At 34.4% G+C, this 18,208-nt stretch overlaps 1 protein-coding gene across 2 annotated transcripts in view; it reads right to left on the reverse strand.

The window, feature by feature from the left end:
- LOC101741538 (tyrosine-protein kinase transmembrane receptor Ror) overlaps window positions 1-17,731 on the reverse strand; it is a 59,059-nt gene extending 41,328 nt beyond the window's left edge. The window contains exon 1 of one of the 2 annotated variants that reach the window (XM_004929312.5): window positions 17,011-17,731. In XM_004929312.5, coding sequence (XP_004929369.3) covers window positions 17,011-17,070 — 60 coding nt within the window. In that variant the 5' untranslated portion in view covers window positions 17,071-17,731. The remainder of the gene's footprint in view (window positions 1-17,010) is intronic. The other variant, XM_012692875.4, reaches the window with a different exon arrangement.
- Between the last annotated feature and the right edge of the window lie 477 nt (window positions 17,732-18,208).

Consider the following 18,208-nt stretch of genomic DNA (forward strand, 5'->3'; position numbering starts at 1 on the left):
TTATGATTGAAGGATTACTGGTGACCCGGAGGCCTTTGCAATTTCACCAGGACATGTGGTCGAGCAAAGGCTCAGCCAGAAGAGGTGGGATTTCCGAGCGCCTCCGAAGGAGACCTAACAACTCAAGAGCGACTGCTTCGCGAATGAATCTACTACCGGATCGGAATCGTGACCCGCTGAGAAGATCCGGCGCGAAACTCAGCGAGCTGATTCATGGGTTAGGTTGCACGTCGTACTCTTTGTCGAGTTCGACGAGTACGGTTACTGGGGTTCCTAAGCCTGCTCCTAGTGTTAGAGTTGAAGGCGTCTAATGCAAAGGTTCGGTGAAGCATGTGATTAGTTTCTTTAATTCTGTAAATTCTTATATTGGAACATCGCTTCAATTTACTCCGAATATAAAAGTTGAACTACGAATAAAAAACAAGAACAAAAAACTTGTGAATAATTGTTGAAGTTAGTTTGAAGGAAAATTATCAAAAAAAAATTTATAAGTACATGTCAAAATTATTTTATTATAAAATAGGTCATAAAATCTAATCGGAAAAACGGAATGCGTTCAGAAATAATTTCAGTGTTCATTTCAAAGATTCCACAGAGTAATAAATCAAATCGTCGTCAATATTTTCTTGCTATTTTAATCGCCGAGATACCTGTTTAGGGGCAATAAACCCGGCCATTACCGAAATTCATTGTGTCATTAGTTATACGTGATGAATCAAACCTTTAGGGAATACTTCTATTTTAACTATCGATAAATCATATGCGTTACGATGATATAAATCGATATAAAAGATGCGTAACGATTTAATATTCAAAACCGAGCTTAATGGGTCAATTAGATTTTGTAGGGCTGCCTCAATGTAGGTTATATTTAAAATGTTTGAATAATTATAAAAAATCGTCATTAAAATGATTGAACTACGCCGTTGTCACACGAATCTGACAAAAATCTATATATGAATACGTGAAGCAAAAACTTTGTATCCCTTTTTACGAAAATTGCGCGGACGGAGGAGTATGAAATTATAGAGAATATCGATAAGAAGTGCACAATGCTAATTTTTTTTTTAAATAATGCATAAATAATACATTAAATCAATAAAGAAAACATTACACACACTGCATACCATGTATTTGACGCACACACGCATGTATACTATTTATTGTCAAACTTTTGTTCTTGACGTCTGTGGTCAAATTGAGAATAGATTAAATATTGTTTGTCTTTGTTAATATTTTTTTATAGTGTAGCCTTGGCGAAATTTGTGAATAAAGAAGTATAAAATACAATCATAATAGTGTACAAACTTACAATTCCAAATAATTATAGTCGAATTACGACTACTACGGGACCACTAGTAAATTCAATGGTACCTACATTTTCTAGAAATCTATCGTATACTCACGTAGTCGTACTTAATACTCGTGTACATTTGATTTCGCAAGTGATATATTTTTTTTGGTTCAGAACGAATCAAGACTTATCTCAGAAGGGTGAAGGTCTAAATTGTCGTGTGTAAATAGTTGGGTCGCTGAGCATACTGATGTAGACAATTACATAATCCGCTTCGTCGTAAAACTCTGGTTTAATTGCCATTTAATTTAACTGTTTGTTCAATGTTATAAAACAAGTATTCTATGACGATAGTGTTCTTAGTCTAAGAAATATTATTTTCCAAGATCAGAGGTCTCTAATATTCTGCTTTCTAATAAGCATTATTGACCTCGAGGTCGACATTGTATAAAATCTGTCGTTTGACAAATGATTGTGATTAACCAACAGTTCTGATGCATTTAATTTTTTTTTCTTCTTTTTGATAAATTGAAATTTAATCCGTAATTTCTCATAAAGACATTGGTAATAAATCACGACGTCGTATAATATATTTTTGTATTACTTATTTTTTTTGTTTCTTTGCTTCTCAATGTAACCGGTAAAGCATGTTTCGTATTATTGAAGTTTCTACGGAGCGTCGAGACTCTTTTTGTTTATTTCCCATATTTATTTTTATCTAACACTAGCTGACCCGGCAGACTTCGTAGTGCCTCAATCGATAAATAAAAGACCTAAACCTTTGTATAAAATAAACTTAAAACAAACAAAATGATCCGTCTGAAATCCGTCTGACGGGGGACACATCAAAGGAAAAACAAAATTGTCATTTTTATTTAATTTCGACCATTTTCTACCTTTTAAATCTTCTCTAGACTTCCACAAATAATTCAAGACCAAAATTAGCCAAATCGGTCCAGCCGTTCTCGAGTTTTAGCGAGACTAACGAACAGCAATTCATTTTTATATATATACTTATAGAAGATTATCAGTTAGATTAGTTTTTGGTTTGACAAGCAAGCAGTTAATACAGGCATACGAACGGCCTCAAAATAATCTGTGGCTATTCGTGAGCGCTCGTGAACCCGCTTTCTATTGCATTTCATCGGCGTGAACGTTGCAAGGACTAAACGCACCGCATATATATCAGACTATGCCGGTATTTGAATCCCGGCAGGCATATAACAATTTTTCTTAATAAATACGCACTTCTGTCGCTAAATAGGCGTTTTTCAAACATGAGGCATTTTAAAATGTAATTGGCTTCGAAATCATCATCCCCATTAGGGGAGTGGGGACATTCGCGGTTTTCATGTCTATAGGCTACGGTGACCACTTAACACCAGATGACCCGTGAGCCTGGGCACCCATAAAAACAATAAAAAATAAATACAACCAAGTTGAAAGGATTCCATAGGCGTTGATTGATGAGTTAGTGTTCCCAGGATCTAGCTGCTATCCATGTTGATGTGCGTTTATTAATTACAGCTATTGCTGTACCATTTAATTTATAAACATTAAACGGATTATATAGACAAAAAAAAACTAGTAGAATCTTCAAGGTTGCGAATTCTATCGATAGACATTTGCATATATCGATTTTATATATGCACTTGTGGGATTTTGTGCCTATGAAATGTACACATTGAGCTTATGTGACTCGCTTATTCGTAATACTGGGTTAATAACGTTTCTAAATACAACAAGCTTTATGTCTTAAATACTATGATAATATGTAGTTTCCTGTAGCCTGTCCCCAATGTGTGTTTAGTCAATTATACAATTGCAGTAGTATTTGTATCTGTGTGTACAGTGATTGCAGTTAATATATAACTTAAAATAAAACAGACAGTGGTTTTGTCAACCCTTATTTTTGGTTAATATAATTATTTTGCAAGACATTTAAACTGTTTTTGTATTCTAATCAACGTGAGGTATGTAATATGTTAATTTATAATAATAATGATCTGTTAATTGAGTGACTAAAATAGATAAAAGTCGTAGACTGGCAGGCGTGCTCAACTTTACAATTTTATTATTACATTTTAACATTCCATTCACTTTAAAACATTCTTATAACGTTGAAGCCCTAATTGCATTGGAATAAAGGGCATCTCACATCAAACTGTAACGTATTATTGCTTCGTAGTAGAAATAGACAATAATAAAGCTTAATACCATTTAGACTTTTTTTTAAATGAGGAAGTAGAGTCTTAATATAACTATTTTCTAGGTTCGATGAGATAGAATAAGAGATAAGGTTAAGGATGATGAGAAAGCAGTAGCACATTCTATCAGTTGATTAGGGGTCGCACTCACATATTTTTAGCATTCTACTGTTAGTAATAATATCAGAATTAAGGATTTACATACAGGAAGAAATCGCGATTCATTCACACTGTTTTATGTCATTTTGTATTTATATATCCTAAATAGAATCAAAAAAGAGTCCTACTTATCTAAGTATTAATTGTTATGTGATGACGAAAAATCAATGATTGTAAGATCTCGAAATTTACATTCAAAACGTTTACAAAAATACTCATGCCAAAACTTATTGGGTCACGATATAAAGTGTGAATGCTCACATTTCTACATTCTCTATTATTATAATAAATACTAATAAAAATCTATTTTAATATGTATAGATGAATTAAGCTAATCGTGTTTGCTGGCATAAAATAAAACGATGATCTGAGAATAAGTAGTTATTGTTCAACAACATCGAATGCGCTTCGTCAGTTTGATGCAAAGACAATCGCTGTGTGAAGACGTTGCCTTATCTACAGCTTTATCTCGGGAACGTGACCCGGCTATCTCGTGGTGCGCCGCCCGCCCATCTCACTTAATATATTTATTTATTTATTGATAACTTCATATACAAGAAAGTATAAAGGCGGACTTAATGCCATAGGCATTCTCTAACAGTCTACCTTAGGAGAGTGCAGAGATGAATCTTGGTAGGTGTAGTGTGAAGGTGATATTACTTATAAATATGTGTATATATACCTCTTCTCGAAGCCCCAACGCAAATAAATATTGTTTCGGGTGTATTTTACTGGATCAAACTATTAATTTAGGTGCGCCGGTCCATCATAATAATTGTTTATGGGCCGACCGGCTTTGGGACCACCTTGTCCGTGTTATTAAATGATCTCAAGATAAGCACTCGATACGTTTCACACGCATCGAGATCGGAGTGCGGATATAATTCGCTCCTTGCACGACTCGGCACCGCTCTGGTAGTTTTTGTACGCGATGGAATTCACAGACTCTTGCGCCGTTGTTTTTAATATATAGGTACATATTGATGCTTAAAAGGCAAACGGGACTAAGCGACAATGCGTGAACTTTACAGTAGACTAATTTAAAGTTGAAATTAATTTAAAATATACCTGAGAAATACCTGAAAAAATTCTTATTTAACGAATCTAGCTGTAGGATTGCAATGATTTTAATAGATCTAAAAATATATTTTATTTTTTTGCGCATCGAATATGGTTATTGCCTATAATTTATGTACAAAGCAGTTATTGCCGCTTAGTCACGTTTGCCTTTCAAGCGTCGATATTATTTACATCTGAATTGTGAATACATATTTTTATTTCTTCTGATTCGATTAATTCAAATTAAGATTGCTTTTTGGGTTCTTTATTTGAACGTAATTAGTGCGTCATATGTTTTTGGTTTTAAGTTTATTAAAAGCAAGCAATAAACATAGCATTTATTTTATAATATAAAGGCGAGTATGAGTCATTAATGGGTTTTTTCAGCATATTATCAGCACAAACACGCGAGAGGGCAAAAAGTGAATAAATATCAAACTTATACGATCATCAACTTCAATTTCTATCCATGTATGCATTGCTAGTGTAGTTGTATGATAAAATTATACATATATATATACATATGGAAATAATATATAAATACATACTTTTAATAAATAAAACTGCTTAAATTGACTATCAGCGCAATGTGAGTTCAATGACGCTTTAAAAATTTAACATCAATAACCTGTTTAAAAAAAAATTAAATTTAAAATTCCAATATAAATATATATAGAAATACTTAATAGTTTTTAGAGCTGCGTATGTTTAAATTAAATAATGTTACAAAGCTTCTAAAGAATCTATTATCATTCTATCAGTAAACACAAGTTTTTGCATTTACAGCAAAGGAGCTATCAATGTCGAAAGTTTTACGACTCCGTTGTGTTTGTTGCAACTGTGTTTCGGCTGTGAAGAGTTTTCAAAATGACGATGAGCTATTTTACTAGGCGAAATAGGCGAACAGGAATCGCGGCTTTAAATAAACCAATCGTTAGTGACACTGTCACCGGACATACCCAGAGGGGTCTGGCATGACGCGTGAGTCCGCGTGACACACCGGGGCCCACGATGTGCCGCCATCTTTAGGTGGGTCACGTACTATATAATATATAGTATTTTTCGTTCCAATTCTATAAATATTTTACTATATTTGTGATTTTCTATCGGCAATTTATCAAACGTAAAACGTACGGATTTTTAGTTAATCGCTTTAAAAGTGCGGCTTTTGCGGTAGGCAGCGGCTTGGCTCTGCCCCCTGGCATTGCTGAGGTCCATGGGCGACGGTAACCATTCACCATCAGGTGGGCCGTATGCTCGTCAGTCTACAAGGGCGATAAAAAAAAAGTTTGGCTTGTGCACTTTGCTTTATATTCAATGTAACGTTGTCGCTATATCCTAAATTACATTGTGAAATGTGAATTGTGAAAAACAAAGTACGTTCTTATTGAATACTAGCTGTGCCCGCGACTTCATACACGTGGAATCTAACAAAATAGAAATAGCCTAAGTTACTCCTTGTTATAACCAGTCGAAATCGGTCCAGCCGTTCTAGAGTTTAGCAAACAGACAGACAGACAGACAAAAATTATAGAAAATGTCATTTTGGTATAGGTGTCGCATGTACATTCATATTCCTGTATTAAAAAGTGGTTATTTTAATATTACAAACAGACACTTCAATTTTGTTTATATGTATAGATATAACGAATCGTCATGTGACGTCATAAACTCGGCGTAGCATATATCAATATAAAAAGAGACTGAAATTTAATGTTATAAATTTGTAGTAGGTAATGTGTCGAAACGATCCATTACGGTCGCAATGGATATCAATAATGCTAGGAGCATAGTCGAGAAGACGCTGCTTACGACAGACGTTTTCAAAGCCCTTAAAGTAGATCGCGCAAAGAAGTCAGGAAACTTTTACTGGTGGTAGGACCTCTTGTGAGTCCGCACGAGTAGGTATCACCACCCCGCCTATTTCTGCCGTGAAGCAGTAATGCGTTTCGATTTGAAGGGTGGGGCAGCCGTTGTAGGTACTGTAAAAACTGAGACCTTAGAATTTATGCCTCAAGGTGGGTGGCGCATTTACGTTGTAGATATCTATTAGCTCCAGTAACCACTTAACACCAGGTGGGCTGTGAGCTCGTCCACCCATCTAAGCAATAAAAGAAAAGACATTAAAAATAGGCTTTTTTTTTAAGTCTTTTGTGCTTGACTAAAAATGATCTCTCGTAACATACGATTACTCTTGAAAGTGGATGGCATCCAATAGTCAAAGCCCCTCCATGGAACATATGGTATAATATACTTGCGGTAGGCAGCGGATTGGCTCTGCCCCTGGCATTGCTGAAGTCCATGGGCGACGGTAACCACTCACCATCAGGTGGGCCGTATGCTCGTCTGTCTACAAGTGCAATAAAAAAAAAAATATATATGGTATAAATCACACAAACTGCTTGTAGGCCCAGAGGCTCCAAGCGAGCAGTGAGATTAGGATTATGAAAAATCGGAACGGCCCTATTCTGTATGCAATCGATCAATAGAATCTACTGTATGCTTTTTTGTATTCTTCCTAGATGTACTTAAAACATGAAAACTACTTTTACGATATAATCTTGCGTTTATTATTTTCATTTAATTAAATACAACGTTTTGAATACATTAAAGGTTTCGTGGTCAAGGACGACTAAGGTGTTATTCGTCGACAACTGAATACTGTGCTAATTACCGTCTATTTTACTATAAACATTTTCTTTACATTGATGTGAGAGGAAACGCAAATGTCAATCAACAACAGTTTAAAGCAGTATTAATAAAAATAGTTTTAATTTTGTCATGTCTACGACTCGTGAAAATCAAAGAAAATTACTTTGCTTCAAGTACATTGTTGATTTTATGAGTTATTCCTCAGTGCTCTGAGGAATTGTTCGAGATGATACCGGCATCTCGTTTTTACCATCGCACCGCCCGCCACCGGAGTAGAGTTCATCCATACTACCTTGAGCCACTGCGGTCATCCACAGTGCATTTCCAGAGGTCTTGTTTGCTACGTACCATCCGGCTATGGATTGAGCTCCCTCCACGGTGTTTCCCAATCGCTATGACATGTCCTTCTTCAAAGGAGGCTTGTGGAGAGTATTAAGCGGTAGGCAGCGGCTTGGCTCTGCCCCTGGCATTGCTGAAGTCCATGGGCGACGGTAACCACTCACCATCAGGTATGGGCCGTATGCTCGTCTGTCTACAAGGGCAATAAAAAAAAAAACAAAAAAAGGTTTTCGAAGTATTTTCTAAATGTAATAAAACATGATAAGAGTAATAAAAAACAAAGAAATATTTGTTACGAATACACACGCAACAATTCAACTTAATATTTTGTTTAGCTAACATGCTCGAACTTCTTGAAAATACATTCATTTCGCCAATATTATGAACGTGTATTTCACAAAAAATAATATTTCAGTATCAAGTTCAACATATTGGCAAAATGTGTTACGTAACATCTCGATTAAATCCCAGCCGAATGTAGATCTATCTAGACTTGCTTCTTCTATGTCTGGACCGAATAAGTTTCTTCAAAATTTCATAAAATAAATGAGATATTGAGTCGGCGTTGGAAAAGGTGTATGTATTACGTCAGTCGAATACTGCTAATATTTGTAATCGCGTTTTATAATTCGACAGTTTCTTCCCTATCGCTATAAAGAGCATAGGTCAATTACTATTGGTATTACTTCAATGACCGTTGTTAATGTAGATGCAGTGTACTTAGTGTATTGTGTAAATAAAATTATCATCGACTATGCAAACTCATTATCTAATGTACAATATGATTTTAGAAGAAATAGACCTTATATTTATGAACCGTTCTAAGAACTTATGAATCATTAAAAATTTTTTTTTCTGGAATAATATAAATATCGTCGCCTTATCAAACTATAGATAAACTAATTTAATTTAGAAGCTCTTAAAATTAATAATGATTTAGTGAGCTTTGTAACTGTAAAGCGATTCCGTAAGCTTGATGTTTCTGATACAAAGTTTTACAATAAATAGCATTATCGATCCACACTTTATTCCTTTAAGTCGTCCCATAGTTGGAATATAATAATTCATTTCTGTACATTTCTGTACATTTCATATTCATTTAATTGTGAGTTCGTCTTATTAATTTTCAGTTTGCATAGTGATGTCATCAGTGATAAAATTACACTGGCTTAAAACGACTAACAAAATAAGCTTCGAAAGAAAATAAATATACCACGAACTTAATATTAATACTATATGTTGAATTTAAATAATACAGAAATTGTAAAATTGTTCGTAAAATATGATGTTATGTTTTAAGTTATACAAAATAGAGTATACGCAATTTAAATCTTATATGTACCTAAATAGAAATTGTAAGTAAGCTCTAAATTTATATTCATATTCCAATTTTAATCCTAAATTGTATCTTTAGAAGCTCGTTTATTGTTTTAAATATTACATGGCCTTGTGATCTTGAATACTGATAAAATTCGATTTTTCAGTAGATTTAAAATTAACATAACCACTCGATAGACGTAACGAGTTATCACGTTTAACTATGAGGAAACGCAGGCTGCGTTATGTTTCTGTTCAAACAAACATATCCTCTTGTATCCTTCCTGGATAATGACATTACAATAAATATTTTTACATCATACGATCCACCCCTGACGCTGCTATGCCCTTCCGTTTTATTTTTGAAATAAAATATTTATGTATCGTATTACTGGTGACAGGACCTCTTGTGAGTCCGCACGGGTAGGTACCTACCACCGCCCTGCCTATTTCTGCCGTGAAGGAGTAAAGCGTTTCAGTTTGAAGGATGGGGCAGCCGTTGTAACTATACTGAGTGACACCTTAGAACTGATATCTCAAGGTGGGTAGCGGCATTTACGTTGTAGATGTCTATGGGCTCCGGTAACCACTTAACAACAGGTGGGCTGTGATCTCGTCCAACCATCTATGCAATAAATAAATAAAAGTGGAGACGCGAACGAAAAATTACTGATTTTTTAAAAATTATGTTCTTTTCGTCCAATCTGCATGGGACCCCTTTTGTATTCTATTCGGGGAGATTAACGAGAATAAACAGCAGATTTTTTTCTGAAAATCCATTTCACAGCACCCGCATATTTGATGAGCGCGCTCGTCGTGAAATGTTACCAAGCATGGCACTCATTCAAAGAACAGCACTAGTCACTAAAATCAATATTTTAGTTAAAAATATCCGAAATCGATTTCACGATTACTTGTAGTTATCCAATGTACTGTATAGACCAGCGGCAGCTAAGACAATAAATCTACATTTAATAATAGTTTGCATGTTCGTTGTCTATATAAAATTACTTAAATATAAACACTTAAAAATATTTACGAGTGCGTTGTTCGTCTATAAATTGCAAGATCCTAACTTCATTGGCCCATTATCATTATCAGTATCCGCTTTCGCTGTCACCTGTCATGGAGGTCCCGTTCACGGCATACAATGAACTCAATTTATTTATATGTAGTTTTTAGGTCGTCGGGTATAATTTTCCACATTCGTTTACAGTGTTGAAACTGTAGGGACTAAGCATGTAACTATACGCTAGAATTCTCTACAGCTTAGATAAAGAAATAACATTGAAATCACGTTAATCCATTTTTAACAAGTTGACTGCGGGACTAATTTTGAAAGACTCAGCCAGAAGATGCATGTGACTAGGAGATGTATGGAAAAGGTAGTGCAAGATAGAGGGGGAAGAGGTCGATCAAAGAAGACATGGTGGGCTGTGTGAATGACGATATGATAGAGAGAGGAGTGAGTGTTGAGATGACGGCTGATAGAAGAGAATGGAAGAGAAAAAATAGCTGTACCGAGCCCACCGAGAAGAAGAACAATGCGTTTGATACCTGATAAGCCTCCCAAAGGACCCACCCACGCTCGTAGAAATCTGGACATAGTCGCCTCCTGCACCGAGCGAAAGAACACGGGTATGACTGCCGCATCAGAGGTCAGCTGCGCATGGGGCTTTTTTAATCTCATAACGCAGTCAACTATCAGTCAGTATCACTTAAGTACTTACTAGCTGTTATTTCATCTTTCCTGGTTCTAGTTTACTTGACTATGATTCACGTAAATTACATTATGCCTAGTTTACACCAAAATAATATATATCAATTAAAATAATACATAAATATCTTTCACACAACCCTTAGCCGAAAATGAAAGGAAAAATAATAAACATCTCTAATAAAAACGAACTAAGTAATTCGTAACGTTTATATATTTGCTTTACCATAATGTTCACTATGTCGACCAACCCTGAATGTAAAGGGTTTGAAGGAGCAAGAAGAAACAGAAAGTTCTTCGTTTAGAAATTGTAATTAGTAATAAATCCATAGAAATAAATAGTTGTTATAAAGTCATGACCGGTAGCAGAAAATGAAAGCCTTCGAAGCGATTTTTGGTGTATTTATTATTACCATAAAATCAATTATAAAAAAAAGACTGGAAAGAGGAAGTTCGTTGCTTTAGTACTTATATATATTTCAAGTCAACTTGAGAAAATTGTCTACGAAACCTTTTATCAGCCATTTGAAATTCAATTGAATCCTAGATGAAATTAACAAAGGCAGAATCAAGATCGAAAACCTTTTCATCAAAGAAACAGATAAAAGCATAAAATTCGTAAAATTTGAAGATCACACTAAATTTCCTAAATTTAAGGTGGACAAAGGCATCCAACGACTTTCAACTGAAATACTTCATATCAGATTTCTAAAACCTTATATTGATCTATGCTGATATGCTTTTAATTGTTTTGCTAATTCTTGCTAAGCTTGTTGCTATTTTTATTTTATTTAAAGTACCGATATCTATAACTTAAACATACATATGTATACGGAAACCTATTTTAAAAGTCATTAAAAATAAAAATGTTAAGCTATTTACAATAATATAATTCAACTTTGAAATTAAACTACAATAAAGAAAATCAAATCACTGCATTGCTTTGATATTGACGTATAAAAATTTCATGTAGTTACCTCATGTAAGAAAACAGACCTTTTTAATACGCTTTTATTAGCTTCAGACGTATGTATGTTAGTATGTAACGGAATCTTTGAACATGATTTTGACCCCCTTCAAAACGTCGGATTAACTCGAAATCTGGTATACTTATTAAGGACCGATAACAAATCAATATTAAAAAAAAAAATTTACGATAAAATCGCTTTTTTACAACAAAATCATTTTTCTTACACTATTTTTTATTCAAATTTATTAAAATTTAATTTCTGTTTTTTAGTTGGATTTTGTATAAAAGCGTATTTTGTTAGTTTTTTTAAACTATTATTATTTTTTAACGCGGGAGCATCAAAAAAACAGACCTGTCGAAGGTTTGAGTTTTTAACGCAAAATTCTGGTTGATTTTTTTATACGTTTCTTTAATTTAGTTTGATGTGATTCTTACCAGGATGTACATGGTTATGATTATGATTGATGTATTGTTTAATTCTGTAAATTTGCCCTGAGTGTGTTTTTATGATTTTGAGCTGACAAGCTTTTTGAATGCGCAATAAACGAAATAGCACGATCAAAGAAAACGATACATTAGGTTTGGATTTACGTTGACGGGCACACGGTCGATAACCAAGGCCGGCACTGTCACGGTCCGGCAGATCTGCGGATATCGCACAATCTCGAAAGAGACAGTATGCGTTCCGGTCGGGATGCAACTCTGGGTACTTTGAGGACGAGACACTGTCGAATATCTGTGGCCCTTGACCAGGAATAGCTGTATCTTGTATTTGGTGCCGTTAGAGCATGAAGGCTTTAAGTTCACCGCCTGCAAAGTGGTTCATCCAGTCATCACCTACTAGGTGAACCATGACTAAGACATATTCGGTCATTACATTCACTGCAGAGAAAAGTGAGCCGACAAAGGACGACAAGTTTATGGTAGTGAAAAAAACACCGCAAATCACACACAGGACTCCTTGCTGCCGACGGATAGTTACGATTCCCTGACAGTGACGAGCCCCAGAAAGCGATGCTCAATTTGTAAGTCTATCATTTTGAATAAGTACGGTGGATTAAGTGAGAGAGATGTTACTTGTATCTTCCGTCGAACTGGAGACAAGAGGAGGAGGACTTACACTTACGCTCAACTCTAGCGCCTGTAGGAGGCAGTTTCTCTCGTTTTTGCAGTTTGAGGTGACCCAAGTGCTTGAAGCTGCATCATTAACTGACGCACTTAAATTCATATTAAAGAGCGATCTGTTAGTAGTGAGAAGGCCGAATTTCTCACTTCAATGAATATCTGACACGAACTGAGACTGGTATGCTCTCATGAAATCATTGTAAGAGGACTTATGATGCCTAAGGTGTTTGGTAAGCATTAATCTATACAGGCTAGGGGTATAACAGATCGATAGGAAGTAGTTGTGATCCAGTGTAATCGTTTAATTGGTCCTTTAACCATAACTTCAATATCCTGAGCAGGAGAATTGGACCCGGCTCAAAAAAAGGCCAGGAGCCAAGCCATAGGCAGTCTGTATTCGGGCAGCAGAATGCGCGCATTTCATACACACACACGTAATGTTCGTAAATTTTCTAAATGTGTATATATTTTTATTACATCACAGAAAACCTGATGCTTACAACCCGTATAAATAAACATTATTCCAGTACGCTGATTCACTAAGCAGCCTTCAATTATTTTATTGATCTAGTTGTTAAGTGAAATCTTACTTTGGCCATTTCATGGTTAAAATAATAGGCATTATTATTTAACGTCTTATTTACATGTTGTTCGCTATTTCAAACGGACAAAGCCATTTTAATGAGTTGTCTTGCATGCTTAACCTAGCAAATATAATTGTAAACATCGTTATTAATGGATGGCTAAGTTGGGATGTTCAAGAACCCAGTAAAATTACATACCACATACTTTTTTAATTTGAGTGGTATTTGTGGTAAGATTTATTACTTCTTTCACAGGGATAAACTTATTAAACTTACGCATAATAATGTTTTGTAGGGTTTTCACGAGTCTCAATCTTTATATATATGTATTATATTATTTATATTTTACGATATTCATATATTAATACCAATGTCGGCATAGATGTCTGTATTAGGGTGTATTCTGACCCGCACAAGTTGGTACGTACCACCAAATGGTCTTATACTTCCTTAAACAATCCAATACAGACCTCCACTTCATATCTCAAGGTGAGTTGTGGCGTTTGGTTTGTGATGTCTATGGGCTTCGGTAATACTAGATCAGGCGTGAGTTCGTTCATCCAAATACGCAATAAATAAAAAACCAAAAATTTTCATTGTGGTTTAATTGGCTCCTAAAAGGATTTCGTGCATATTTTAGTGCTTTAAGAATTAGTTCAAGCCTGAAAAAAGTATATAGTACCTATATATAGCGATACAACGCGGTTCAATGTCGGAGTACGATTTGGATGAAAATTTTACGACCGACTTTTTCTGCTTGACGTCAATCCTATGGAATTATCTGTTGAATTAGTAAAGCAGGGTGGAAATCAGTGGGGGAGTAAGGAAAGTATGAACGGAAGATGTAAGAGAAGTGCTCGATAATGCGTTAGTATACACTTATGTACATTTAAATTTTGATTAGCTGGACAGACCATTATCAAGTGAAGTCTGTTCTCTACTGAGCATTATTGATTAGGTATTTAAATCTGGAAAACTTATTTAGCTGACTTATGTTATTTAGTCAATCTCGTTCGTTTACCGGTTAAGAAAAGTACAGAATTCAAAGTTCAAAATACATTGGTTTGAAAATGCTTGGTAGTAGGTAATTGATAATCTGTTGGATTAAATCGCAAACATATATTCTTTTTTTTATTTTTTTTTATTGCTTATTCTAGGACAGTAATCAAGTTGTTAATTTTATTATAGTTCCAAACAACATTAAACCTCGTTATTCGAGCTATGAATTTGTTCTAGATTTTTAGATGCTACTTGAAAATAAATTTCACGGGCTATTTCAGGAAATGGAACAGTTTAACTGTATCATTTCCAGTGACACGAGATTTCTAATGATGTCGATAAACCTAAACAAACGAACGCTCGATGCAGAAACTAAGTTATTGTTTAATTAGAGTGCAGAATCTATACTAATATTATAAAGAGGAAAGATTTGTTTGTTTGTTTGTATTGAATAGGCTCCGAAACTACTGAACAGATTTGAAAAATTCTTTTACTGTTTGGAAGCTACACTATTCCCGAGTGACATAGGCTAAAATCTTAATTAATAATAAAAAAATTAGGGATCCTTACTAAAACTCTAATAATGTAACCCAAGTTGCAAAGAAATTACCTAAAATATTATTTACATCGCGTGCGCTGCTGATGATAGAATAATGTACTACGACTTTGCAGAACATTGTTATTTACAAAAAGTGTCGCCACGGCATATGTCTCACTATTGTAGTTATGCTGCAATAAGTGTTCTTTTATTTAAAAAAATAAAACAACGTCAAATATCGTTGAAATTTTTGTTAAAGACCCGAGCGGAGCCGGAGCGGGCCGCTTGTAAATTAGGAAGATTTTATGTAATTTTTTATATTATTTAATATTTTAGGCAAGATTTGAAATTGATTCGTACAATGGTAATTGTTTTCAGAGTTTTGTGCACAAAATATTCATGACATTTCTAAGAGTGCTTCGAAATTTAATCTAGTCCCAACGCTATTGCTCGGCAGAATATTGAACAAGTTATATTCATAGAAAATCGTTTTGTCTTTGAAATACGAATTCAACTGTTATTTTTTCAGTTACAAGCAATTTTCGCAAGTACTTTGATATGTAGCTTATTCTTGCAAATTTGAGACTTTTTAATTTCAAAATTTAAATGTTACCATACTAGTGCAATAAATTAAAGTTTACGTTATTAAAGCAACAAATTTGTGATTTCTGGAAATATCATTTTCCTGTGTTTGTTTTTCGGGATTGTAAAATGAAAATTTGAACCAACTTGAAATTTGATGTATTTTTCAACAGTTGTACATTGTATTTGAAATATTTTTCAATCTAGAAACATGGCAACAGAGTTAGCAAAGTCGAAACAATTTGCAACATTTTTAAATGTAAATCAGCCTTTCTGATTACCTATAGCGGGCAATCCTTTTTTATCATTATTTCTAATTTACTAGTAATTTAAAAAAAAAATACGAACGGCTAATATGGCTATCATATGTTACATTTGAAAAATAAAGAATATTTACCTATTTTTTAATTGGTTATCTTAAATAGGTCCTGGATTTGCAAAACCTCATATTCGAGTTTTTCTTATTAATGTGTTCTTTCTTGGAATATGCGTAGGCATTTCAAAGAGTATTAATGTATTCATGTACAGTAACAATATTTCATGATCAGATTCTGCTCTTCTCTCTCTCTCTTCCCTGATGGGTTGCTCGCCACATAGTGTGACCATCAAGTTGGCTTAGCGGTAGTAACCTATGGTTTCACAGGATCCGGTTTTGTTTCCCGATCCGAGTTAGGATTTTTGTGAAAGTCATAGAAAACTTTAAGTACTTGCTCTTGGCTTGTACGTGTTTTTGTAAATCTATTACACTAGAGAATACTAAGTAGCTTTTGACGTTTGAGTGTGTTTAGTTATTTAATATTGCGAACATTAATATTATAACTCGGGGCTATAGAGTACGATACATCTGTTTAATTTATTGTTTTATTCAGTAATTTAGTTTTAGCTAATTTAAAACTAGATGTAAATAATAAATATTATATCCTTATCACATACAATTGAACGCGAAAGGTGCCATTGAATGTTAATAAAATTTTTACTACGGATAATGGGATTATGAATCAATTTAGGAATGTAATAAAGCTTTTCAGTATAAAAAAATTCATGTAAATCGCTGCAGCAGCTATTTTATAATTCGCGAACGAACAAAAAAAGCAGCAGACAAAATAAAGGGTAATTTGGGACTTTTTTTTATTTCGTTTATTATTTTGTTTCTTCTTAAAAGCTTTACTGTTCATAACATGATAAACGAGACTTGCCCGATTTTTTTAAATTATCTATTCGATAAACCTGAATACATATCATTAAATTTGGGGAAAAAAATTTAAGAACACATCCAGATACGGCTTATTTTTAATTTAATTAAAGGTCAGAGGTGTTAGATAAAGAGTAATGGCGCCATTCGGTATTTATAAGCACTTTCAATGTTTTTTTTGTCAATTTTTGTCTTCGTTAGATACACTTTGATCTTAAGAACTGTTTTTTTTCAGAAGTAGCAAAGTTATATTGTGACGTTTCGAACCAAACTTACCCTTCGTTTTCCTGTCGGCTTTTCCGATATCGTATGATTTCGTTTCCTCATGATGGCCATTATATTAAAACATTTTAGTACACACAAATATTAAAACATTAATTGTTTTCACATTACACTGATTTAATTTATACAAATAGTACGAACCATATCCATATACATATAATTCATGGGCACTTGTCCTACTACGATTCACATATCCGATCGAACGGTTCCGACTTTTGTAATGCAAGTTGCGTACAGTTTGTGTGTGTGTTTGGAAAATGCGTGTTCCGCGTGTTCCCGCGCGTACCGAAGTGTTTTAAACGCTGGAGGCGTCCGCGTCGCTCAGCGATCCCAACTTAGAGTAGAGCGAGCAGCGAGCATCATCTGCGAGGCGTCTCTGCGTCCCGCCACCCACGCACCCCTCACTCCTCATCAGATAAGCTACTTTTTCTGATATCAATATTTAAACTCATTTAGCGACCCTTTCTAATGAGGGTTAGATATTAATCCCCACAGCTCGAACATTCCATTCTCTCATGTCTCTTACTATTATGGATTTGTCTTGACGATCAATAGATGTTTATACTACGATTTGTAACTTATTTTCTGTTCGCGAAACGAACGTTTGGAAATGGAAGAAATCCTAATCTCTTCAAACCGTTTGTGGTTGTAAAATTTATGAACGAATATATTTTATAGTGTCGTATATGGTAGAACACACGCTTGGTGTTAAGTATGGCATTCATATTGAGACGTGAACGCGAAATCGTAACTGCATTAGTTTAACGCTCTCCTAATGCTACCCCGCCCTAATAAGTGGGGTGAGGGCTCTGCAGAAATAGGCTGTCAGTAGTTCCAACCCATGCAATCCTACAGCTCGCCACACGGCTAGCGATTACGCTTAATTAATATCTTTAAATTTTGTTTGTTTATTAAATGTTGTTTTATTTGTTATCTTTATCATGGAAGTTGTTTGTGAATTCATTATGTTATGTATACAATTTAAAACAAATGACCATGAAATAGTTAGTTAGATAGTTGGCTTATGGTCAAACCGTGATAGTCCCCGGACTACTAAGCGTCTTGCTCATCAAGTTCGTTTAAACTTAGTAAGAGCGAGATTGCAACAATTAATTTAGATCTTTATTTAATGAAAATTAAATATTGATGTAATTTTTTTATTGTTTTAAATAAAAAAATTAGAAATCAAATT

This window comes from Bombyx mori, chromosome 4 (assembly GCF_030269925.1).
Source record: "Bombyx mori chromosome 4, ASM3026992v2".
In the NCBI taxonomy this organism is placed as follows: domain Eukaryota; kingdom Metazoa; phylum Arthropoda; class Insecta; order Lepidoptera; family Bombycidae; genus Bombyx; species Bombyx mori.